Below are 26,374 nucleotides of genomic sequence, written 5' to 3' on the forward strand. Positions count from 1 at the left end.
GCAGGGATCCACACATATGCACGTTCTCTCTTTCTCTCTCTCACGTTCATTCCGTCGTACGCGCGCGTCTCAAGTGCGCGATGCACACGCTACTGTCTGGTATGCATGCTCTTGTTTACTTGCTCTTCTTTCCGGGATATTTTATTCAATTTGCGGGTATCAGGGAGTCGCGGTCAATATGTGGGAGACTCCCGGAACTTCCGGGAGACTCGGGATGTCTGGATAACTGCTTATTTGTACTATAATGATAGCTGTTAATTTTCAGGGAGCTGTGATGATATTCGAAATTGTGCAGGGTTATATAAGTACTGTGAAGCTGTCGTTATCCAGTTAAATGTTTAAAAATATTTATTATTTTATCATATTCTATTTATACTTTCAGCTTATTCACAGGTCTCTCCTGCATTCATCTTACCGTCCGTCCATGCCTACTTTAACGTAAAATCAGACAGATTGCTTAACTTGCAGCTGTCCAATTACGCGTACATATTTTATTGCTGCAGATAATTAAGGTAGGTAAGACAACGCTGAAGGTTAGATGTATAGTACGATTACATATGTACAACATGTGGTAATTTCAGTCAGACAAACGTTTAAAATGGAAAACCAGCTTTCCGTTTCCATAGCACGTCTTAGTCGAAGTACTACACTGCCATCTATTGGAAAAGTCAGGTTACTGAATCGTGAAATGTGTCTGTACTAAAATGGATAATATCTTCAGTCATGTTTTCTTTCAGGACCACTATAAGAGGATTATCAGTATGAAGGTTTATCAATAAAAACAATTTATTAAACTAAATATTACAGGGCTCTCCCTGAAAATACGACCCAGATAGCAAGCACAGTCGGCCCGATTTCGGCTGAATGTTGGCACTATCGGCTGAGGTCCGGGTCGGCTGAAGCACTGTATCTCTTGAATGGGCCGTGTCTGACATGCTGTAGTCGGCCTTACTACACTGTATTTTAATTGGCCCGATTATGATTTGATGTTTCCCTGCCGTTGTTTGGCGCAGCTGGGCTGTTATGCGGCAGACAGGTGCAATACAGTATCTGGCCCGATACTAATGGAACGGACATAGATTGGTGTCATGCCGTTTCGCGCCGAAAAAAAAAGTAAACACGATGTACGGACATTACTCGGTACACGGCCCGATACTGTTAAACAGCCATTGGCCCACTACCTGCGGAACGGCCACAGGCCGACTGTCATCAGTGATATGAAGCCAGGACGGCGCCAAACGACCCCTTTTTCGACACCATCGATCTGGTAAGTGACAATTCGTTTTAAGTTTTATTAATCAATGAAAATTATTAGTCTAATTCTTCACAAAAATAGCCTAAACAATCTATCAACATGATTGATAATTAAAACATGCTTGTATGTTCCACATTATTCAATAAATTTCAATTAAACATCAACTTCTAGTTTCAGGTACTAGTAAAAGTACACAGGCTCGGACTGGGAACAAAATTCAGCCCAACACACGCAGCGCAATATCAGGTTATTTATAACATAAGCTACACGACAGATTTAGCAATTAATTATGAATTATTTAATTGTTTATTATTTAAACTGTATGCTACATCGGCCTTTAACAGCGAATAAGATAAAAGAGCACGTCCTGCCTTAAGCAGTGAGAAGGCGTCTCACCAGTTAGCTCTTCTGCGCTCCTATTTGGTGTCCCGATTTGGGTGGTATAAAAGAAAAAAACAATAAACTCGTTTGGTTTGGGGCGTGCAACATAATTCTTGGCTCCGCATGATGAATCCCCTTCGGTCAAGCCCCGTTATTAACATTGTCACTACATGCAGTGTCACCTGTGATGTGGACATGCTTCTCGTCCTCTGCTGCGGCCTCATCTTGCCCCTGCTCTCCACTGGATCTTGCCTGTGTCCACACTCTTTCCTCCTCTGCTTCATCTGGTACCAGTGGACTGCTAATACTATCACTGCAGCTAACATTAACGTTTTGCCTGATACTGGCTTTACATTACTTGACTTCTAAATAACTGAAAATAACTAATTTGTTAAAACACCTTGCAGTATCAGCCTCGAGATTTTTACTTCTTTTTCTCTCTGACATTTTCTGCTCCACGTTTTCTCTTTTTTGGGACTTTATCCAATTGTATTTTCTTGATGGGGTGGGGGAGGGGTGACAATCGCGCTACCTGCACCTGCTTTATAATATTGGTAGCCTATTTTGGAACTTGTAACCCCCATTCTAATGGGTTGTTCCAATAGCAAAGGGGCCGTTCCCCTGCACGTCTGCCAGATTGCCAGTCTGAGCCTGACGGTACAGCTATAGTTAATTGGTCAGTTAGTGAGGAAAAGTTTGGCGCGTTTCGAAAGGTGATGTATATGTAATATTAGAAGGATAAATTGATCGCCCTTTTAGCATTAGCCTTTTTAAGGTCTAAACCATGTGATGGCTAGCTATAAAGCTAAGTTTTGAGGCACAGAAGTGTTAAAATTCTCAGTACTATACGTGTAAGAAGGTGTCTGACTTGGAGAGGGGGACCAACTACATTCGCCATGAATGGATAGCAATAGAAGTATATAATAATATATTAGCTGCGATGAGTTGGCGCCCCATGCTGGGCTGTTCCCTGCTTTGCCCCCGTAGCCTCCAGGTTAGGATCCGGACCCCCCCCCCGCGGACCTAAAAAGGACAAGTGGTATCAGAAAATGGATGGATGGATAATATAATAGAACCTGGGTTGCGATATTGTGAAACATATAATAGCAAGAATATTTCTGACGGTTTGACGGCTAAGGAATGCACTAAACTACATTACTGTAATGGGAACGCGTGATCTTTTAGCGCGTAAATGTTGAGATTATCCAGCGCCATGCCAAAGACACGGCTGAACTGGAATCACAACCCAAAAAAATAACAGTGCGGCTCTGAATAAAACGCTTTTAAATTTATATTATGATAAATAACTTCCATTTTCTGAAACCGCTGGATAGCAACCGGTGTCGCGGGGGGACCGGAGCCTATCATGGGAACAATGGGCGCAGGCGGGAACCAACCCTGGGTAGTCGCCAACACACCACAGGGCAAATTTAGACTCACCAATGAGCCTATCCTGCATGCTTTTGGACCGTGGGAGGAAACAGGAGCCCACGCGAACACGGGGGAGAGCGTGCGAACTCCACACAGAAAGGACCCGGCACCGAACCCAGGACTTTCTTGTTGTGAAGCAGCAGTGCTAACCACAGCGCCACCCATAGGTGGTAATATGTAATTGAAAATTATATTATAGTATTTAATATTAGTTTTTTAAATATTTATTTTGAGTATTCTTATACTTTAGCGTACGATACAGTAGATGTAGCACATCGATTATGAGTTTAATGAGAAATGTCAGTCTTATGCTAGCTAATTTTAGTCAGATGAAGCATTAAGAAAAAAAATAATATATAAAAAAAAAAAGATTAAGCCTTAAGAAAAATATGGATTTTATAACGTTAGTAGTCCTGAACAGGGATAATGCAGTACGTCACTAGCAAGCTAACACTTACAAGTTTGTCTTAGCTGATAGAAAACTTGTTCCTCTGCAAATTTCTGATTGCTAGCTATTAGACCTCCATAGTCATGGTGTCACATTTTTCTTACAGTATCATACAAAGATAGGCTGAGTGGTGATGTTAGCATCAGAACAGCCTGTCACATGGCTACACTTAAAAAAATTATTTGTGACCCTAGTAAACATTAAGAAATAGTTTTAAGTAAAACATAACTAGAATATCTGAAATCAAACGTGTATTAATGGAAAGCACACACATAATGTGAATTTAGTTAACTCTTACTAAATCCAAATAAACCAGGTAAACTACACTCACCTAAAGGATTATTAGGAACACCTGTTCAATTTCTCATTAATGCAATTATCTAATCAACCAATCACATGGCAGTTGCTTCAATGCATTTAGGGGTGTGGTCCTGGTCAAGACAATCTCCTGAACTCCAAACTGAATGTCAGAATGGGAAAGAAAGGTGATTTAAGCAATTTTGAGCGTGGCATGGTTGTTGGTGCCAGACGGGCCAGTCTGAGTATTTCACAATCTGCTCAGTTACTGGGATTTTCACGCACAACCATTTCTAGGGTTTACAAAGAATGGTGTGCAAAGGGAAAAACATCCAGTATGCGGCAGTCCTGTGGGCGAAAATGCCATGTTGATGCTAGAGGTCAGAGGAGAATGGGCCGACTGTGAAGCCACAACACGCACAACCTTGAGGCGGATGGGCTACAACAGCAGAAGACCCCACCGGGTACCACTCATCTCCACTACAAATAGGAAAAAGAGGCTACAATTTGCACGAGCTCACCAAAATTGGACAGTTGAAGACTGGAAAAATGTTGCCTGGTCTGATGAGTCTTGATTTCTATTGAGACATTCAAATGGTAGAGTCAGAATTTGGCATAAACAGAATGAGAACATGGATCCATCATGCCTTGTTACCACTGTGCAGGCTGGTGGTGGTGGTGTAATGGTGTGGGGGATGTTTTCTTGGCACACTTGAGGCCCCTTAGTGCCATTTGGGCATCGTTTAAATGCCACGGCCTACCTGAGCATTGTTTCTGACCATGTCCATCCCTTTATGACCACCATGTACCCATCCTCTGATGGCTACTTCCAGCAGGATAATGCACCATGTCACAAAGCTCGAATCATTTCAAATTGGTTTCTTGAACATGACAATGAGTTCACTGTACTACAATGGCCCCCACAGTCACCAGATCTCAACCCAATAGAGCATCTTTGGGATGTGGTGGAACGGGAGCTTCGTGCCCTGGATGTGCATCCCACAAATCTCCATCAACTGCAAGATGCTATCCTATCAATATGGGCCAACATTTCTAAAGAATGCTTTCAGCACCTTGTTGAATCAATGCCACGTAGAATTAAGGCAGTTCTGAAGGCGAAAGGGGGTCAAACACCGTATTAGTATGGTGTTCCTAATAATCCTTTAGGTGAGTGTATATTTGACTAGATCACATAAGGAGTGACATGTATTACACTCCAGCACAGTAGGTGGCGATAATGCAGCAATTTTGCGGTAAAATAATTATTATTGCCACGCCTCCACGAACGTCGGACATGATAGACGGAAGCAGACGGATGTCAAGGAGTTTGAATCGGTGAGTTTTTTTAATAACCTATAGTCCTTGTCATTTTTTGTGTTAATATGTTTGTTATTTATGATGTAGCTTACAATAATTATTATGGACAGTGTGCTGGAAAATATCAAATATTGTCACTTTATATGCCTTTTGCAGAGTGAGAGCATTTAACTCAAAAGGGACTGTCATTAGAAGTCTGTGTCTACCTCAATGAAGACGGCAACACGCTCATCAAGCGGTACTTGATCAGTAGTACCATGTTCCTGTGCGATTTTAAGATTTAACTTGTAATATATTTGTTCTGTGTGTTGTGTTTGCTTGTTTTCTCCATGATCGTGTTCGTTTTTTCCACCATTAGGATGTCAATGGTGAGGAAGCTGAGAGGGAGATCTCTCAGACCACAGTGGGGATTTCTGTGATTCGCAGTGAAGGTGCTGATGAAGAGGATAAACCAGAGGATTTTGGAGTCGTGATTGAAGGTGTGGAGCTGCTTAGCAAACCGAGAATTATTTCCTCTGGGTGTGTCATGCTTTTTGGAATCATTTAGATATAATAGAATATATAAGATTACCAGTTTTACTAAAAATGGTGAAATATCCTTGTGCTGTTATTGTAGCGCTGGCGGGGCGCATGTCCCAGCATACCCCCCGTGCAGTTGTAAAAAGCCCTTGTATTGTTGCTGTTACTGTTAATGGTTATATTTCCTTATTGTTGCGCGTGTGTTTACCTGTTTCTTGTGTGTTCCCGGTTTGATCCTCGTGTGTAATTAGCTTGCATAAATCTCCCACCGTGTATGCGTCTTACAGTTCGGCGTCTGACAACCCTGTGTTTCCTTTGTGTAGCTGGGGGTCGGTGCTCTTTGGGTGCCTGATGTAGGGCTTGTAAGGACTGGTAATAAAGATTGTATTTCCCCGGCAATCGAGTGTCCGTGTCTCTTTGCTTCTCGCGATGTCTCGGTCCGCCTGTCGCCACGATATATTACTGTTGAGTTTGCTGTACTTGGAAAGTGTGTTTTTAATTGTTTTTCATATATCTGGCGGTGCAGAACTGTAAATGTTTTTTTGTGATTTATTACAGGAGACCGCCTCATAGGTTCATAGAAAAATACATTAACTTTACTCAGTAACTACATATAAACACTTACGTTTTATGTAAAAGTTAATCTTAATAATTACATGTAAACACATAGGTTAATGTAAAACTTCACATTAACTGTATGTGCAACACATAATGATTAAGTTATGTTAAGGTGAAGTTTTAAATAACCCTTATGTGTCTAATTATTACACAAAGTTTACATAGGAATGTACATTAAGTTTATTTAATTTACTTAAGTATACTCAACATTATAGAAACAAGACCCTTTACATTAAACTTATGTAATAAAATTACATGGAAAATTGTCATGTAATTAAAATACAGTTTTCACATAATTGTTTTTTTGAGTGTATGAGGAAAAGCATGTAGCCACACAGCCTGAGAGTAACTTTAGGGACGTGTTTGGTGTTCTGTTGGAGTTCTCAGTCTTTTCCTGTTAAGGGACAGTATTTATCAAGCCTCTCAGGATATGAGTAGGAGTAGAATAATCAGTGATCAGTACCCGGTCCCCTCCACTAATCATATTATGGCTCTTTATGGCATATTTGTGGTTCTACCCTATTTAGAAATTCATGTCTCACATTATATATCCATAACATCCAAAGGTTTCATTCTTTTGCAAAGTGATGGAAACTTACAGTGGAGTTGAAATTCCCTGATATTGTGCATTGTAGCATACAGCAAAAATTAGAATTGTCCCACTCCTAGTACGTTACTGGTCACGACAAGTACATTTCCTTCTTCTCACTAACATTTGGATATTTAAATGAACAAAATGCCAACAATAAAAAGCCATAGCTGTCTCATGGATGTAATGAGACTTGTTTTCCAGTTCGGTCATGTGCTTTGATATAACCTCTATTAAAATGCACAGCTTGTTATTAATGTGGCATTTGTGTGTTTGATGTTGATTTCTCATTTGTCTCCTTCCTTAGGGTGAAGAAAGAAAACTATTCCAGGTACAATACACATAAGAGTAAGAACATGGATAGGCGTAGTCTTAGAAAGCGAGCAGTGAAAAAAGTGAATGCTATACTTGCTGCCTTTCATGATAAGGATGACTTGCGTGCCTCTGGTCCTGAGTTTGCTGCAGTTAACCTCTGTAAGGCAGTAGAAGTCCAAGATAAGGGGGATGAGGGACAAATTTATGACAGTGATGAGGAGTCCCAGAATGATGATAAGGCAGGCAATGTCAGCACATCACTTAAAGAGTCTTTGTGTGATTGGGCAGTTCATTTTAGGGTGTCTTTGATAGCTTTGACTGCCCTTCTCACCATCTTGAGGGTTCATCATCCTTTGCTACCAAAGGATGCCAGAACTCTTCTGAAAACCACAACCTCCTACAACATTCAAGTTCTTGCTGGTGGCACTTACTACTACTTTGGCATTTTGAAAGCATTTGCAAAAAGCATGAAACAATTCTGGTCTCATGTTCCAAAGAAGTATGTATTCAAAATGCAGCTAAACATAGATGGATTACCTTTGTTTAAGAGTTCCTCGGTGCAATTTTGGCCAATCCTTGGCTTGCTAAAGGGTGTTGTGATGAAGCCTGTTGTTATTGCTCTGTTTTGTGGCAACTCGAAACCAGATTGTCTTGTTGAATATTTAAGAGATTTAGTCAGTGAATTACGTGAGCTGAGAAGAGGATTTCTTGTCAATGGGAAGCAGTGCTTCATAAAAGTGACCTCTATTATCTGTGATGCTCCAGCCAGAGCTTTCATTAAAGGAACAAAATCTCACACTGGTTACTCTGGTTGTGATAAGTGTGTCCAAACAGGTGTGTATCTTAAACATAGGATGACATTTCCAGAGGTCAACAGCTCACGCCGCACTGATCTGTCTTTTGAAAGGATGTCTGATGAGGAACATCATGTGATAAATTCACCATTAAGGGATGTTGGTATAGGCATGGTGTCATGCTTTCCCCATGACTATATGCATCTTGTCTGTCTTGGGGTGGTGCGAAGACTGTTGGATTTGTGGTTTACATCAGGGCCCTTGTCTTGCCGCTTATCTTCTCATCAAATGAATAAAATCTCTAGTGAACTCATAGACTCAAGACATTTCATTCCCATGGATTTTGCTCGTAAACCAAGGGGGCTTTCGGAAAGGCTGAGGTGGAAGGCCACAGAGCTGCGACAGTTCTTGCTGTATACAGGGCCAGTGTTTCTCCGTAATGTTTTGTCAACTTCAGTTTATGACAACTTCATGTTGTTATCTGTTGCCATTTTCATTCTTGCAAGTCCTTCATTGTCTGTCGCTCTTCATGATTTTGCACACACCCTGCTTGTGTCTTTTGTAACACATTTCAGTGAATTGTATGGTCCTGAATTTGTTACTTACAATGTTCATGGACTAACCCATCTTGCTGAGGATGTACAATTACATGGACATCTGGATTCAATATCAGGATTTCCATTTGAAGATTATTTGGGTAAGATTAAAAAGATGGTAAGAACTCCGCACCATCCACTGGCTCAGGTTATTCGGCGAATCTCTGAAATGGATCTTTCCAGAGAGAATAAGCCTTTACATGGGAAGAGGATGTTGCAAAAGGAGCATATCCATGGACCAGTTCCTCCTCCTATTGTAGATGTACCAGTAGTTCAGTTTCAGGAGCTTGTAATTAGTGGTACCAAAATTAATATATTGAGTGAGGGAGACAGGTGTTTAAAGATTGGTGACAGAATTGCTTTGATTGAAAACATCCTTCAGTCTCTGGACAAGATTTACCTTGTCTTCAGGGAATATGAATTAATGGAAAGTTTTTTTGACTATCCTCTAAATTCATGCGAGTTGGGTATTTACCTGGTTGGCAAAATCTCATCGCAACTGAAGTCAATTGAGCTACGTGGACACGTTGAGAAATATCTAAGGTTACCAAATCATGACAACTTTGTTGCAGTGCCACTACTGCACATGAGTCAATGATGCAATTTATCCTTTTTTCTTGTGCAGTTCATTTGGTTCATCTTTACTCTTTTCATTTTTTATGGCTCACAACCAACTTTGCTAGCTTCTTTTGGGGAAATTCCACACGTTTTGCATATCAGTACCATCCAAAATTATTGGAACAGCATGTCGACAAGCGGCAAGACAAGGGCCCTGATGCAAACCACATGTTAATTTGTTTTTGCTGTGCACTGCAGACATTTGTGTGTGTGAGATTAAAAGATGAATATCAGAAGAGAGATCAGAGCTTTTATTCACTGGTATTTATTTCCATACTTTTGGCCTTTCCATCGGTTTAGTAGATCTTAATGTTTGTCTTGTCCGTCTGTAAAACTTTGTTCCCGAACTTCAAAAATCCAGATGATTTTCACTGCTGATGAGTGGTTTGCACCTTGCAATACGGCCTCTGTTACGTGCCGTAAGGGAATCCTGTGTTGTGTCTGTATGTGGTCCGGTTCTGCCTTCGGCCAGCTGCCACTTCAGCTCTGCCCTGCGCTCCGCCTCCCTGATTCCAGCCCCGCCTTCTCCAGAACTCCGCATCGTTCCTGCATTCCTGACTTCCGGTTCCTGGAGTGAAAACCTCAAGAACTCTGCTCATTGCTTTGATTATTGTCAAAGCAGAGCAATTTGCTTTTTTGGTTTTGGATTTATTATTTATGACAGTTTTGGTTATTGGTTTTCTGATTTTGTAATTTTGCTTTGGTTTAATTGCATTCCTGGTTTTTGATCTCCCGCCTGACTACTGATTACTCTTTTGCTCACCCCCTCGGACACTGTATTTTCGGATTGTGTATTTGTTGCGTCTGTGTGAATCGTGCATACGGAGTGGCTGCCATCTTTGTTCTTGCGAAGCATGTTGGTTTGTTGTTCGTTTGGTTAGGGAGTCAGGTTTAGGATTGTTGTTTTGTTTCCACTTTGTTTCGCTGCTCTTAGGTTTAGATTAGATTTGGGACGTGTTCGGTAGGTGTTTTTGTTTGTTGTTTTGGCCTTGGACTCCCGAAGTCTTGTTGCACCAGGTGATTTGTGAAGTGTCCATGTGGTGTGAATAAAATATAAAAAATACCCCTTAGTTTACTTGTGTTCCCTTTTTGTGTTCCCTGTCTCGTCCTCCCCTTACCCTTTCCTTTCTGTCAGGCTCCAACCCTAGACTGGAGCTCGTAACACCTCTATTTTGTTGTTCTCAACAAACCAGTCTACCTCAACCAGTGGACTGATATTTCCACCCTTGCTCTTTGGAGGTTGTTCATGCTGTTGCAGGCTGTTGTTTTGGGCTTTTTCTTTACTGCTCTCACCATTTGTCTGTCATCAGTTTTCCTTGGACGATCGGTTCGATGCCTGTTGCTCAGTACAGCAGTTGTTTCCTTCCTTTTCAGGACATTCCAAATTGTGGTACTAGCTATGCCCAATGTCTTTGAAATACCTCTGAGGGATTTTTCTCTATTCTCAGCTTCAGAATGACATGCTTTTCTCCCATAGACAGCTCTCTGGGCTTCATGTTGGTCTACCCTTCTTAACTACAAATGCAGTCTTCACAGGTGACACCCAAAGCCTAAACTGAGACTAGATATCCAGGGCTACTTAAGCATTTAACCATCAATTTATCTCTCTTCTGATATTCATCTTTTGATCTCACACACAAATGTCTTCAGTGCACAGCAAAAACAAATTGGCCTTGCTGTTATAATATTGTTGGACTGTGCATGCTATTTTGAACTTACTAAGAACAAGCAGTGGTAGGGCATTTTGGTAATTTCACCTTTTAGGAGAAGGTTAGGTGAACGTTTACCAGTTTGGAATGCCCTGGAATGGACCCCCATGTGACGGAATGGCAAATGGTCTCTGAAAGCAGTGTGGTGTGTAATATTCTAACCTACCTACCAACACAATTTTAGTGTTAGATTTTATGTATTTGCTTAACATAAATTAGTTTGAATTGCTGTTCAGTGTGATGGCCAGAGACAGCCACACAATGGTAATATGGTAACCCCGCCTTGACCCGGCGGTACCAACGGGGCCCACAGTAGAGGGATGGGGAGTTGGGTTTTGGCGTAGATGTTTATTATATTCTAGTTAACATTTTTGATTTAGTTTTCCTTTATACAATTGTTTGTATAATTTGATGGGCTAAATATGTTATGGGGTTTATGGAGTTATTGGCATGTAGGTGTAAATGTTATGGTAGTGTTTCACCCTTGTGTGTATTGCTGGACTGATCACCCAGTATATATGTTTCCCCAGCGTGTTATTTGTGAGGTCAGTTATGTTCAGTGTAGGTTGGGTTATGTTGTGCTTTAATTTTGGTTTCATTCTGTTTGGTTGACCTAATTTTATTGGGCCCAGGATTTTCCTTTGTTGGATGTTCTTTTGTATTTTGATGATTTTTGGATTTTCGGTAAATTTTGGGTTAGTAACAAATTCTGTGCCCCTGTGTCTGCTTGCTGGTCCCTCACATTCAGTCACATAGGAGTCCATTCAAAGGCCTGCTGACCTGGAAAGTGATTTCATAACGTTCTCCTAAATGGTGGAATTGCCAAAAACGACTTTCAAGATCTTTGTTTGCTCATAATAAGCTCAAAATAGCATGTAATGTGCACACACTTTGGTGACAGTCAGTATTCAGACAGTAATGCCAAATCATAACTCATAATTTCAAGACATTTTTAAATCATATATATGTAAATGTTTACATATGTGACATTGATGTGTTTTGCATCTTTATAACCTTCATAACCATGTTCTTGTTCAGATGTTTAAGATTGTAGAATTTTTGGAAACTCATGAGGTTGAGTTGGTCCCAACCCTTTGGGTCAAGGATGGCCAGTGCTATTGGCCTGATTCTTTGAGGGGAATGGCACTCCACCAGGCCATCAAAAACAGCTTAGCTCCCGACCTCAGCTGGGACCGCTGGGAAGTCCGCACTATGTTTTCAACTGGTAGGTGTTACATTATTTGTGCAATCCACAATACTATCCCAATACACTTTCAGCCAAATTCAGCAAATTGCTCTTCACAATTCCCTAGCTGTATGTTTCATGAGTGCTCTTAAAAAATTTAAAATAATAAAAAAAAAAACCTTTAGTGTTCGTAGACAGTCAAGGCCCGGAACATATTGGCACGGCCCAAGCCATAAATAGTTACAGCCAATCGACACATTGCTTCAGCAGGAAGGAAGGAAGTAGTGTACTTTGGCTGTTGAGCTCAAATATCAGCGACCTCAGAATCACAGATTCTACCTTTTATTTCACCTACAGTGGTACTTGAAAGATCGTGAACCCCTTAAAATAACCATTGGCTAAGATATGTGATCATTGCTTGGCTGTAGTGGAGGCTGACTGATATTCCGCAAAGTACTGTACTCAATTTCAGTAAATCAACAGTGTCTTGCTGAGTGATTCTAAAGGGATTCAATAATGTTTATTGCATCTGTATTTTACAGACAGCTATGAAGAGGGCAGGAGGAAGGCCAAAGAGGCAGAGATAATGTCTGACCTCCAGTCTGAAGCAGAGGTGTCTGGACAAAGGCCACCAAGGCGTAAAAGGTGTGTCAGTTTGTTCAGCACATCACTATTACTTTTCCCGTTCACATGCTGTTTAAAATCTTGTTTTCTATTAAACTTCACTGAATTGAATTGATATGGGTCGAGGTTTGTGTTTTATTTTACACAGTTTTCCATTCAATGTTGATGAGTTGTGTTGATTCATTAAAACAGGAAGAATGTCAGGCTTGGTTCCCTGGGGGGTCTGGAGCTCTCATCCATGGACTCAGAAGAGGACTGTTCCCCCCCACCCAAAAAAAACCTTCCTCCTGCCCCTTTCATAAACTTCCCTGTCGCCACAACAGCAGCTAGTTCCCTCCCTGTCCCTAATATAACCATTGTCACAGCCACCCCACATCCCAATTTATCCTCTGCTCCAATCACCACATTACCAGCAGCAGCACCCCCAGCATCACACGGGTCCCTTACAAACATGCTCGAGACCTGGGAGGCAGGAGATGATATTCCATGTGAGTGTGTCCTTTATCTTTCTGATTGACTGTGTATGTATGGATACATTTCATAGGACATTTTCCATCGTTCACTTAACACTGTATATATACTCTTGTAGCACTGGCAAGTTATCAGACCTTCAGGTGGGCTCCTGAGCAGTCATCAGAACCAGGTAAGGCCAATACCAATTCCCGCTAAGCTGCCTTACAGGTATTTTTTCAAGCCTTTAGCTTCGGTCATCATGGCCAGATTTTTGTTACCCCCACCTCTTTCACATATCCATTGGCCAGGGGACACACTTAAAGCATGTATTCAATACAACTAAGTGGTTTTTGTTGCAATTTTATTTGCCTAGATCAGGGGTCTCCAACTCCGGTCCTGGAGAGCTACTATCCAGTAGGTTTTCTGTCCCACTTGGCTTCTGATGAGCCACACCTATTCCTGGTATTTACCTGAGAACAGGTGTGGCTCATCAGAAGCCAGGTAGGATAGAAAACCTAATGGATAGTAGCTCTCCAGGATCAGAGTTGGAGCCCCCTGGCCTAGACATTGCTGGGTTGACTGTACTTTAAGATGACTCCTATCATAGGGCATTCTGGTGTGTGTATGCATTTCATTTTAATATATGAAACTTATTTTTCATAGCATTGCTTAGGGAAGTCCTCACAAAACTTGAAATGGTGCTTGACCAACAAAAGACCATTATTGGTCTTCTACAACAATTTGAGGCTAAGTTGTTGGACCTAAGCATTGAAGAAGGTCTGCTGCCCCTGCAAGACCTTCCTCAACTCCTCAGTCTGGAGCAGAGGATGCAGCAGGATCCAGAACTTCAACTAAAAATGGTGAGCATTTCTCAGGGTTTTTCTTTATATAAGAAACTGATTGCACTCTATTGCTGACAGTGCTCCTGAAACTGGAAGTGATAGTGAAGTCTTATCCATCCATCCATCCGTCTTATATTTTCTCAAAATAATATATGCAAATTCAAAACATGCGATAGGACTATGGTAGGACAATGATGATTTAATCTGTGGTACAGAGGAGAAGATGGGAGATGTGTAGGACAGGGTTACTGCAGGAGTTGCTTTGAGTAGCACTGACAGTCTATAAATTTATGGGTCATTCCATGTAAGATCAACGCAGGCGTCCTAGCTGACCATCTTGGATGTGCTTCATACTTGATATAAATGATATCATTGTGTCCAACCACTATTGTGTAAAATGTTTGGAGGCTTTAAAAAGGAGTCATTGCCCTAATAAACAAGTGTTGCTTAAAAAAATTTAAAAGTTCCGTAAGTCATTACTTTTGAATGGTTTATGCTACTTGTAAAAGCTGAAGTTTTTGCACATTAGTTGCTGGGTACAATAACATAATTTACATAAAGTATGAAGCAAATCCAACATGGGTAGTTAGGAAAATTTGTTAAAATATTTTGGTTTGGACATGGAATTACCCTTAAGTCAGGCAGCCCCACAGGGTTGTAGGGTTGGGTATTGCTTATCAGGTCAGGTTCCAATTCTCCTTGTAGATTCCAGATGTTTTTGATTCACAGTTTTAAAATGTTAAAAAAGATGGTGAATCTTTATATGATAAAACATCATCTGACTTTTAATTAAGATACCACTTTTAAGGACGAGACGTACACATCACTTTAAATTAAAACTAATGGAATGACTAATGAGTCGCTGCAGGGGCTTTTATTTTGAAACCCCCTGGTGCCATTGGGAGCTCTGCACCCCTGAGCAAATGGCCAAGCCACCAGTCGCCTGTTCTTAGTCTAATTGGCTATACTTTTGGATAGCTTGTGTATTTGCATTATAAGTTTGCTGGGTTTTTTATGGGTACCTGGTACTTAGCATATTGGCTTCAGTTCTAATTTGTAACAGAGTTTCAGATCCAAACCCTGCCCATGGCCAGAGAGAAACAATTTGATGGCAGGAGCAGTAAGCTAGGCTCACTGGCATGGCAGTCACAGTGCATAACAGCATTAATGCTACTTTTGTCACACATTTGGTGATAAATAATTGAATCCCTTTTGTTTTCTTTTAAAATCTGTTTCAGGTAAACTTTTTGGGGCTTATTGGTGGGGCTGATGTGCGTGACTGCACTTGGCGTATATTGAAGAAAGTGTTCTCTAACACTTTGGCAAAAAAGCTCAACTGGAGGGGGGTCAATGGAAAGACTTCCTTGGCCTCCCTTAAACTGAGAGAGGTAGTGATTGGTAAGTATATTTGTCTGGACATACAGTACAGAAGGTCTCTCTCTGATGACATGTTTAACTGATGCTTAAGACCTCCATAATGGCCTTACAGTGTGTTTTCATTTATACCTAGCTGCAGTTCGGAGAAACCCCTTAACTGCTAGCGCAGCAGAAGTGGACATTGAAGCCACAATAATTTGCCAAAGCAAATTATTAGTCTCGGTTTTCATTGTTTGGGCCAGTTTTGGGCCGGGGACCCAGCCAGACTTGGGCCAGAACTGAGGCAAGGGTGTGGCCCACAAGTGGGCCAGACAAATTTTGTTATGTGGGCGACGCTCTTAGCTTCCAAAGGCAAGGACACTGTTACCGACAAAGATAACATTAGAATAGTTGTTGTTTCTTTCCTTTTAATTCCTTTGTGCAGAACTCACAAATTACAGACTTTGTAATAATGTCACCTTTTCTACATCTCTGCAGGAGCATTTGGTATCTGCGTATTGTATATGTGGTCAAACTGTAACAAAATAGACAACTTAAATTTCACTTAGAAAGCTGTATCATGTTATAAATTCGGGAAATCACACACCTTCTATATTAACTCTTAAACATTAGGCTTTAGCTTCAATATCTCGAACACACTATCAGACATCTTTAGAACACTTTCGCCTTTTCAATAGAAACCAAATAAGCCTATAAACATAGTTAAATAACAACTGCATCACATTTGGCGAGAAGACGTTAATTATCCACCGCGATCTCAATCAACCTTAACATAAACCACAAGCGAATTGTAACTACAATAAAATATGCTCACCACGCTGGGCTCAGGAAAGAATCAAAAAATGTAAATTTGTTATTATTAGATAGTTTAAAGCAGAGATCACTAACAGGCGGACCGCGGTCCGGGTCCGGACCCAGAAGCTGTCCCATACGGACCCAGACCGATAGCCAAAACAGAAAGTTATTATTTTGAACCTGATGGGGTGCTTCTATTTTAACCGACGCAGCTTTTGTAGTCTTTTCGGTAGTGAGTTGGTACTAGAACCGCCGTTTCCCACGCCAATGAAAGTCAAACGCCTTTGATCGCCAAGCAAGACGTAGTTCTGCGTATGCAGCCCTTTGTTTGCGCTAATATGCCATTAGTGTTAATAGCAGCAGCAAAGCTAACACCTGCAACTAAAAAGCGTAATGTTCCTAACAGAGTGGCTGATCGGTCCTGAAATCGTAAAGCTGAAAAGTTTTCAAACACAGTGTATAGGCCTATTATATAACATGTTGGATAAATAGACGTAGTTTATTGGTGACTTCATGTTCGTTGAAGTTTCCGCTTTTTAAACAACTGTATAAACTGAAAGTAATATTATTTGTTATATAAATCAACTCAGGTGAAACAAAAATTGTATGTTTTCAGGGCTGCCAAATCTCAAGCAGCTGGCATGACACTCACGCTTTCAGACTAACGCAGCAAATCTATATTATTCCATGATAAATATCATGAGGCATGGAACGGGGAAACAGGAGTCGAATGAACACAAGGTGTAATTAGGAAACCACGGTCAGGTACATACAACCACTACATAACGTTAATGACCACACTCCTAAAGGCACACAGACACGGACTTAAATACACAGAACTAATGAAACACAACTAGAAACAGCTGATGACACGTGGATTCCACATGAGGCAGCGAGGGGGGCGTGGCACACAGGAGGATAGGCACGAGCAGGGCATGAAAATAAATCTAAACCTATTTTTTTTAAGGCTACTTAAATATATATCACACTAAATAGTTAGATATTATGATCTTCTGGACCTTCGCTTCAAGAAATTTTCTCTAACTGGACCGCTTTAAATTTTAGTTGAATACCCCTGGTTTAAAGTCTTATCAGCTACATGAATTGCGTGCTGTAAATCGTCTCTCTTCTACGGTGGCCCAGAGAGCTCAACGCGCTGCAACTTCAGAAAACACATGCAAACATAAAAAAAAACCCACAACAAATTAAGAAAACGTCTCCATCAGTTGGACAACACACAGACGGTTTTAAGGTATGACAGCACAAGTCTCTCAAAAGCCTTCATTACCACCGATGTGAGAGCCACCAGTCTGTAGTCACTGAGGCAAGAGACTCTGGGATTCTTTGGAATAGGTGTTATTGTGGATGATTTAAGACACAAAGATCCAGTGACTGGTTGAAAATATCTGTGAAGACAGGTTACTGTTGATCTGCACAGTGCTTCAGAGTGGCTGGGGAGTGTTGGAGTACACCGTCTCCACCGGGTCAAGAGATTCACAGCTGACACGTGGAGAAGTTGCAGGTCACCAGTTTATTCTCTGACAGATTGCAATCCGGGAGCGACCATCTGACATACATTCGGCATGTACAAGAGGAGGCTCTGCCATATGTATCAGCTGTTTCCCTTTTAAAGCCCTTTGGGCATCTCCCCCCTCTCTCGGTACCTTCCGTCTACGTGACAACCACATGTTTGACATTTGCTCTAGTTAGTCGGTTAGTACTTGTCCTTCTGGAAGGCTAAATGATAAGTAGGGGCCGCTGACGTTTTCTGTCGCTTCCTCTATCTGTTCCGATTAGGTCCCCCTGCCCTGCCGGCGCCAGTCAGTTCTCGTTTCAGTTAACTGCATTTTCTAGAATCACCCCCCCCCCCCCCTTTCATCATGCCCTGCTTTAAGCTATATTCTCCTTTTCCTCTATTCATTGTGTGTTCTTTATAAATCTATTGAATCCCAAACTACCTAACAATGTTGGTAGTAACGCGTTACTGTAATTCCACTACTTTTGTCTGTAAGGAGTAATGTAACTAATTACCATTTCAAATTAAAAAACGCAAGGTACTGAAATTTCAACGGACTCGTTACCTTTGTCTTGCGTGAAAATATTAATGGATAAAGGCAGCATGTTCCCCTAATTTCCTGTTTATGATGTAACGCCATCCGACCTTACCCTGGCGCAATGAATGGGTGATATTATAGGTACGCTGATAGGTACAATTAGACAGTTGTATTGTCTGGCACTGTCACAGCAGCAACACTAAAGTAATATAACTACCATGCAATTTGCTAAGTCACGAAGTTATCTTTTGTCATGTGACTATACCGTTACATACCTTAACGCAATTAAGATGTTTTCATGTGTTTCTAATGATACAATTACACCACTAGCCATGTACAGGCATTAATCGGGAATTCATTTCTAAAGGCTTCATGTGACCGAAAAAGATGCCAAACATTCATAGGTACGTATCTAAGAGGATTTTGGGATTTATAAAGAAAAACGTATGCTGAAAACAACTCGCACGTTTTGTGAACGAGGCTGAAGGGGATGCGGTTTCGACAGAATCCTGTAGAGGGCACTGTGTATGCTAAATTGAAGGCTCCAGGAATGTTGTCGGCATTTCATTTCATTTCATGGTCACACGGCCGTCGGCTCTGCAAATTTAAACAATTCTATTTAAAAGAACAGTTTAATTTCAAACTGAATTGTATGCTGTGTTTGAATGTTCAGATATCATTAGATATTTCACTGCATATTTTTCAACTTAATGGCCTCTGAAATTGCTACTCTGTCACTAAGACGTACTACACAAACAAAGCATTTTCTGCCCAAAGTAAAGGCTTCTTATTCAGTTTCCCTACAGTGGATAGCTGGGGTCCGTGGGATGTTTGGATGTTAGTGTCAGGGCATTCTGGTAGAATGTGACCATTGGCAACAATGGGCTGGACAGCTCTGTGCTCATCTTGTCTCATCTGGGACTCCCACCATCACTGCCACTGAGCATCTCCTCTACAAGCAAACACTGGGGTGCCACCAAGACCAGCAGGCTGCTGGTGGTTCTGGGATGCAACCACTACTGAGGCCAGATGAGGGAGCCACTAATGATGGCTTGAAGACATATCAGTGTCAGAATGACATGTTTGAGATAAATGTAGAACTACAGGATAAATTTACAGTTATACCGCCAGGTGTTTTCATAACAGCTCGCTTATAGTAACATTATCACTAGCATCCATTTCACTTGTTTGACGAGAGAGAACTGACAGACTTTTGTCTCTCATACGTTCCCTGTAATTATGCACTAAATAATGAATTGTCATGACCGTTATTTGATAATGTGTGTGGTTTTTATGTTGTTGTATGATAAAATCTTGTCGCCACGGTACTGATAGTAATTTTGTGTCACCAATTAGCTAGCATCGCTCACTTGGTAAGAGGCTGAAGCTAGGTTTGCCGCATAGCCTATGTGTCCATGGCTTGTAGTAAAATGGCACATGGGATAATGAATGGACATGATCGTTTTACATATTTGTGTGTATAGTTTTTTCTCATAACGTTAAAAAATCTTGTCAGTCCGTTTCTGACAAACTTGTGTTGATCAGTGACCTGAGCATCGCTCACATGGTAGACTATTATCTGTCTGAACAATTATAAATTGCACTGACCAGAAAAGCTTGAGTGTTGATAGCATCACAGGCAGAACCATAAATGATTTTTGGTAACATCTTTTTTTGTTTTAGTCATTTTTAAGCACATTGACCATGCATTATAATGCATTCATGAAGCATTATAAACACGGCTATATTTCTAAAAGGGCATAACACATTGCCATGTTTATTATGCACTATGACTGCCTGATGAAGCTCTCATCTATAATGCACTATAGATACCTTTGTAATGCAGTAGAAAGCTGTATTATTCCGACCATCATAATGCATTATGAGGGTATCTATAGTGCATTCCAGATGAGAGCTTCATAAATCATTCATAATGCATAATACACATGGGTATAATGTGTTATGCCTTTTGATAAATAATTATAGCCATGTTTCTAATACTTTACGGATTCATTATTATTAGTTATGAATGTGTTTATAAATTGCTAAAGCAATGGCCTTAAGTAGTGTTACCTGATTTTTGTTTACAAACGTAACATTTTTTGCTGAGGGGCTCTCTAACCCCAAAATGGCCTTAGATGAATTTGCAGAGACAGAATTCTTCCAGAAGGAGCTGGAGGCTGCCAAGAAAAGGGTGGAGAAGAAGATGGAGAAAAAGAGGAAAAGGCCAGACTCACGACAAGCAGGGCGCCTTTGCAGATTCTGCCGCATGAACCTGAAACAGGGACCAAACAGCTAGCCTGCACATCCACACCGGCTTCCCTGGAGTGGCAGGGAAATGCACTTACTGCCCATCTAAAGTGTACTCTGTATATCGAGGAGATGGCCCGGAATGAGTTTCAGGCGTCTCCTTTGTTTAAGGCAGAGTGATAAAGATGGGTAAACTGAATAATTTTAATTTAGTCATTTTAATGTAATATTTGAATGCAGGCCTTAAATGATCCATATTATTTCAATAAGGCCTCCCTTTAGGGGTATAGTCCATGCTTTTACGTTTGTGTAAAACAAACCAAACAAAGGACACGGCCGCATGACCCCGCGGCGCCGAACAAAGAAGCACTGTGGGACACACGCCGGCGTCCGAAACAGACTGAGGAAACGAGCACATCGCCCGCCCCTGCCCAGAGTCCCACTCGCAAATGTCCAGTCTGAACTAGGTGACCTAAGAGCGAGGTTGGGGTTCCAGCGTGATGCAAGAAACTGCAATATATCACGTTTCACGGAAACGTGGCTGACCCCCCTGGTACTGGATCTAGTGGTGACTCCGTCGGACTCTTTCTCTCTTTTTCCTCTTTCATAACTGCTTGCTGTTGGTCATTTAGGACTTGCTCTTTGTCCATGAAACTATGTCACCACTATGCTTGCAAATTTAAGGATCTAGGAAATTAGCTTATATAATATAATATTATAATATAAATATAATTTTTTATATATATAATAATAATAATATACAGCTGCAGACTCTTAATGCCACTCTCAGGCCCCTTCCGTTTGGTGGACGCATGTGCAGAAAACAAAGAAACATGTACTTTATCAGTTTCACAAGTTTTCAAAGTAGAGTTGGATGGCACCTTTAACCTTAAAGGCCTGTATTTGCGGCAGAATGGTCATGCAATTTGGGTTTAACACCAAAATCATGTCCCTGTGCTTGCATCATTTAATGAATTGCCCCTCTATGTTTTTTGCATTGCACTTGAGAACTGAAGAAACCTTTAATTCAATGGCAAGTCCACTACAATTCTCTACATGTGCATGAGTTTAACCAATCATTATTTAAGCTAATCAAATTTTGTTTCAAACTTCACAATGTTTTAAATAACCACACAGACACAAACCAAATGCAAAATAATCCACATTTATTTATATCTTAGTCTTATATTATTCTATGTTACCTTATGTTATACAATCTTATCTTAACCTTATCTTACTCCTATCTTATTCTATGTTACCTTACGTTATACAATCTTATCTTAACCTCATCTTACCCTATCTTAGTCTTATCTAATTCTATGTTATCTTACGTTATACAATCTTATCTTAACCTTATCTTAACTTACACTATATTAGTCTTATCTTATTCTATGTTACCATATGTTATACAAAATCTTATCTTAACCTTATCTTAACTTACACTATATTAGTCTTATCTTATTCTATGTTACCTTATGTTATACAAAATCTTATCTTAACCTTATCTTAACTTACTCTATATTAGTCTTATCTTATTCTATGTTACCTTATGTTATACAAAATCTTATCTTAACCTATATTAGTCTGATCTTATTCTAATCTTATGTCATACAAACTTAGGATAAGTTAAGGTTAAACTATCTTAATCTTATCTTATCCTAAGTACTTGTGAGATCTCTCACCTAATTATTTACAGGTTCTATAAAAAACTATTTACATCACACAGATAGCCCATCTCCACAGCCAACTCCAGGACCCCGGGGATGGCACTCAGCTGGTCCAGCGCATCATTAGGAAATATCACCTCAGCTTCATCAACCCAATTGTCAACATACGTGTAGTGAGCCTCTAGGTTTTGGTCCCTCCCCTGCTTGCAGATGGAAATTGCATTTAAAAACTCACTCCAAAACTGAATACACCAATGGTAAGTTAAGCACTTGGCCTCATAGGTCATTTTAGGGTAGTTGCTAAGATAATAGTTATGCAACTTATTGAATCTTTCCATTTTTTCAAAAACAACAGAAGGGGACATAAATGGGGGTGTCGGACCCGTAACCAGCTGAGATGAGGGGTGCGCTGGAACCTGATACGGAGGGGTGGGATGAACCATGGCCGGAGTTGAAGATGGATGTGGGGCTGGGCTTACATGTGAGACTACGTGTGGTGACGGAGGAGGAGAGTCTGTAAAAAAAGATGGAGATGGAGAGGAGACAAAAGAGGATGGGATGGGTGACGGAACTAAGAATGAAGTGGAGGAGAAGGCCGGTGAGCAGGGCTCAGGCTCAGGCTCTGACATAGATGGAGTGCGACACAGGATGGTTGCAACCTCGTCGTCACTCTGGGTGAGATCCTCACACGGGATCTTCTCACCCACTTGGGTTGAGTCAAACGGGTTTCCCAATTTGCAGTTACTGAAGCGTACTAGATTCTGTAAATTTTTTGTAAATGGCCCCTTTTGTTTTTTACGCCAATTTCTACGTCCTGACCGGCCTCCCGCCGTATTTCTACGGCGTCCTGAGCCCTGCTGACCCCTGCTGGTTGCCACCGGGGAGGGAGTAGACGAAGTGGCGGCAGACACGGTGATGGAGCTGGGTGCCGGCGGCCCAGTGCGGCATTTCCTCCGATGGCCTCCACCACTGGTGCTGGTTCGTCCTTTGGGGTTAAAAAGACAGGGGACAGCACATTTAATTCAAGTGAATCCTTATGTCACTCTACAACAAAACTACATCACATACATCACAGATATCACACTTGGCAGTCAGTATTGCACATTGAGAAAAATTCTGCCATCTTATTGGATACAAGAAACGCAAGCTTGGGAGACTTATGCGCTGGTCTTGAATCGGGCCGCCTGCGTTTGAACAGGGGAACTTGACTTATAAAAACACACCAGTTAGTGCACAGATTCCCTGATATGCAGAACAACAGCGAAAAAACACACTGGAAACTGATGTATCTTATGCATTATTACACCAATGTTGAAATGCTTTCCTCGCCCTAGTAGCATAAAAGCCAATCTAGTTTATTTATTTTTGTTTTGTTCAGGCTTTTTGACAAATGAAGGCCCTTTTTAGTAGGCCAGTGTCTAGTCAAAGGTGTAAACTTAAGAGGAAAATAAACTATTCTGACTGTGTCATTAATTCTCTTTTTTCCCCAGTTACTTTGGCAATATTGTCTTTTTATTCAATTTTGATAGTAATTTGAAATGTTTTAATTTAAATTATATTTCCACAGCTAGTTCTGGCAATAGTTGAAGTTGTCATGAAAAATAATAACCCTGTACCATGCCTTGATCACTAACTGCTATTCTGCTACTGCTAACAGCATTGTAAGGAACTGTGGTTTTGATAGACATTTCACATAATTAAGTAATGATGTCTCAGCAACAACGTAAAAACCAAAGACCAAATTTTCTGGAGATGTTCATGACATTATTTGCTAGATTTATTTAAAAAATTGATCAATTTTGAAATACAGGTGTTTTGTTATTGAATTTTTAATACTTTAATAACCCATGGTAATTATTCGTATGGGGATGGCATATTATTTGTTCAACCTATAGAGCTGGACAATAGCTTTAAAACAATATGAGGACCATTTCTGTGCAGCTTATATTATGGTAAATATAGCCAGTCAAAAAAAAAGAAGTTAAAACTTCATCCATCCACACATCACAGCGACAGATTTTACTGATTTCATTATACAATACAGCAGACATGCCGAAAAGAGCCCCGTATTTTTACTGCTTCATGGTAACAAATCACCGTTTGCCTAAAAGTCAACCATTTTATTATCTAGTATCCTAAGACATGTAGTTCAAAAATAAGATAGTTATCACAGACTGCAAGATTCAACAAGACCAGCCAACCCTATTCTGACTTTCATTCTTCGAGTGCTGAGCTATTCTGGGCATCACTTTGCCGTCCTTACCATGGCTAACTGAACCGGGGATGTCTTCCGGAGCAATCCGGACACTGACTGCCCCATTTGGCAGGAGCCAGTCGATTCTCCAGAGGCACACAGTGGCGTTCAGGGCAGACATCTCGATCACGTCTTGTCTCTCGCTGGGAAGCTGCAAATATGAGCTGCTTTGAATGTTCAAATCAATTTAACTCTAAGTGCAACTACAATTGTTATGATGCGGTTCAAACAGACCTCATTCCAGGCATCCGTACAGACTGTCAGGCCCTTCCGAAGTCTGTTACCCCTCATCTCAGATGTTGATGTTAACCGCTTGAGTAAGTGACCTGTGTGTCGCACTTAAACTACTGTAATACTTGGGGCAACGACAAGGTCTTAAACTTTATACATTGTCAAAAAAAACCCCAAAACAATTATACTAGAAAAGTGTCACTTTATTTCACATTTAAAGAGTTATTTCACATAAAAACTGCATACAAGAAAATAGTACAGTGCAATCAGGATGTACTTGGGCCAATTGATTAGAAATTAAGAGCTTTAAATTTGATGAATGAATAATCTGCCCGACCTTGCATGGTGGAATAATCTACCCATATCACTTTTGGGAAGAGTAGCAAACAATCAAAATGATGATCTTGCCAAAAATTAACTACATGTTCTCAATGGTTCTCAGTCCCTCTCCCCTGAACGATTTCCTCTGCACCCCATAATCGAACAACAGTTCCTCCCCAACATTAATCCTGTTCAGGGCCAAAAGCAAAATAACATCCTGTCCCCCGACGGCTGGGCTGTACAGTCTTGGCCGGAGGTTGGCCTTCTTATGGGAATGATTAATCAGCCGACCAAAAGGCTGTATGCCCGGGTGACAGGCACACTCAGACTTATGGCTGTTCCGGAAGAAGAACATGTAGCCAGATTCTTCTTCCTTCGTCGATGAGTGAATCCGCTGGCCCTCAGTGGCTGTGACTACCGGCCCGTGGTAGTCACACACCACCTCACCAGCCTGGAACTGCCGGGTGGCGCAGACTCCCTTCCCCTTCCCCGCAATGTCCATCACCACAAGTCCCTTCCACTTCTGGTTGTGGATGAGCTCCTGGATGTGGCTAGAGTCCACGGCAGTGTCCACCGAACCCACTGGTCTCCAGTCCTTCAGAACGCTGGCCGCGCTGGGAACGTTACTTTTCCAGCCTTGGTTCCTGATCCAAGCGTCGACCCGGGACTCGGTGGGCTGCCGTCTGCCAAAGTGTGCTGTCAAGAACAAAGTAAATTGTTGTTAGTTAAGAAGCCTATGTAGATAGGACCGTTTCACAGTAAAAAATGTCATTAGTGCTACAAACAATACTCACACAAGACATGCCGTACGCGCATCCTCATCTGGGCCTTCAGCCAGCGATCATAGAGCTGCCGCTGAAACCGGCCCGACGTCTGCGAGCGTGCTGTCTTGTCTGGGATGTCGCCATCCAGGGTCACGGGGTGGGTCCGAAGGAGCTGATCGAACGCTGCCTGGACATCCATCTGTTGGTTGGATGCCAGGGCAGCATCCCGTGCGGCACCACGGGCAGAACAGCTGGGTCCTTCCTCTGCGGAGTCAGCGCTGAGATAAATATAAAAATAAAAAAAATTTAAAAAAACCCACAAACGTTTAAGGTTAGTGTTCAGTGGTGAGGGCTTTGGTTGTGTGTCTTGATGTTGGTAAGTGTGTTGACAAACAGAAAACATGCCTACCTTGAGTCACCTGCCAGCTTCTTCAGCAGCTTACTGGCCAGCACCACATTCCGCGACTGCTTCATCCGGTAGTGCTCGTCAGCCGTCGCAGTGGAATGAGTGAGGTAATCGGCCACCAAGGACTTCTCTTGGTCCGTCAAGTCCTTGGTGGCCGTCTCAAAGATGCGCCGGGCCGTCTGGTAGGTGACTGGATCCAGCTTGTATCTAAAATACAAAAATACATTTATTAATACGTCTCACACAACACGTATGTAGAACAT

The 26,374-nt window shown here is 41.3% G+C and overlaps 2 protein-coding genes across 3 annotated transcripts; one reads left to right on the forward strand and one right to left on the reverse strand.

Moving 5' to 3' along the window:
- Positions 1 to 17,902, forward strand: LOC140582970 (uncharacterized). 2 transcript variants are annotated; one of them, XM_072707501.1, is made up of 10 exons: positions 33 to 5,367; positions 5,488 to 5,608; positions 7,163 to 7,186; positions 11,926 to 12,112; positions 12,616 to 12,718; positions 12,890 to 13,185; positions 13,287 to 13,340; positions 13,814 to 14,010; positions 15,231 to 15,390; positions 15,503 to 17,902. In XM_072707501.1, the coding sequence occupies exons 4-10, from the start codon at positions 11,926 to 11,928 to the stop codon at positions 15,649 to 15,651; spliced, it is 1,146 nt and encodes a 381-aa protein (XP_072563602.1). In that variant the 5' UTR covers positions 33 to 5,367; positions 5,488 to 5,608; positions 7,163 to 7,186; the 3' UTR covers positions 15,652 to 17,902. The 2 variants fall into 2 exon arrangements, 1 of the variants encoding a protein (XP_072563602.1); XR_011985774.1 differs by lacking the exons at positions 11,926 to 12,112; positions 12,616 to 12,718; positions 12,890 to 13,185; ... (2 more) ...; positions 15,231 to 15,390; positions 15,503 to 17,902 and having other exon boundaries at positions 1 to 99; positions 394 to 5,367; positions 5,488 to 11,914.
- On the reverse strand, positions 16,943 to 26,374 carry LOC140582743 (uncharacterized). Its single transcript, XM_072707056.1, has 5 exons — positions 26,355 to 26,374; positions 26,115 to 26,318; positions 25,736 to 25,983; positions 25,106 to 25,637; positions 16,943 to 16,967 (listed from the first exon to the last, which is right to left on the reverse strand). Exons 1-5 carry the CDS (start codon positions 26,372 to 26,374, stop codon positions 16,943 to 16,945), a joined length of 1,029 nt encoding a protein of 342 aa, XP_072563157.1.

This window comes from Paramormyrops kingsleyae, chromosome 25 (assembly GCF_048594095.1).
Source record: "Paramormyrops kingsleyae isolate MSU_618 chromosome 25, PKINGS_0.4, whole genome shotgun sequence".
NCBI lineage: Eukaryota > Metazoa > Chordata > Actinopteri > Osteoglossiformes > Mormyridae > Paramormyrops > Paramormyrops kingsleyae.

Coding starts and splice junctions, on each gene's coding strand:
- LOC140582970 (XM_072707501.1), top strand. CDS start 11,926: ATGTTTAAGATTGTAGAATTTTTGGAAACTCATGAGGTTGAGTTGGTC. Junction 12,113..12,615: donor CCGCACTATGTTTTCAACTG/GTAGGTGTTACA, acceptor TGTATTTTACAG/ACAGCTATGAAGAGGGCAGG. Junction 15,391..15,502: donor ACTGAGAGAGGTAGTGATTG/GTAAGTATATTT, acceptor ATTTATACCTAG/CTGCAGTTCGGAGAAACCCC.
- LOC140582743 (XM_072707056.1), bottom strand. CDS start 26,374: ATGTTCTACATACGTGTTGT. Junction 25,638..25,735: donor GCGCGTACGGCATGTCTTGT/GTGAGTATTGTT, acceptor TGTTCTTGACAG/CACACTTTGGCAGACGGCAG. Junction 16,968..25,105: donor AATGTTGGGGAGGAACTGTT/GTTCGATTATGG, acceptor GTGTGCCTTTAG/GAGTGTGGTCATTAACGTTA.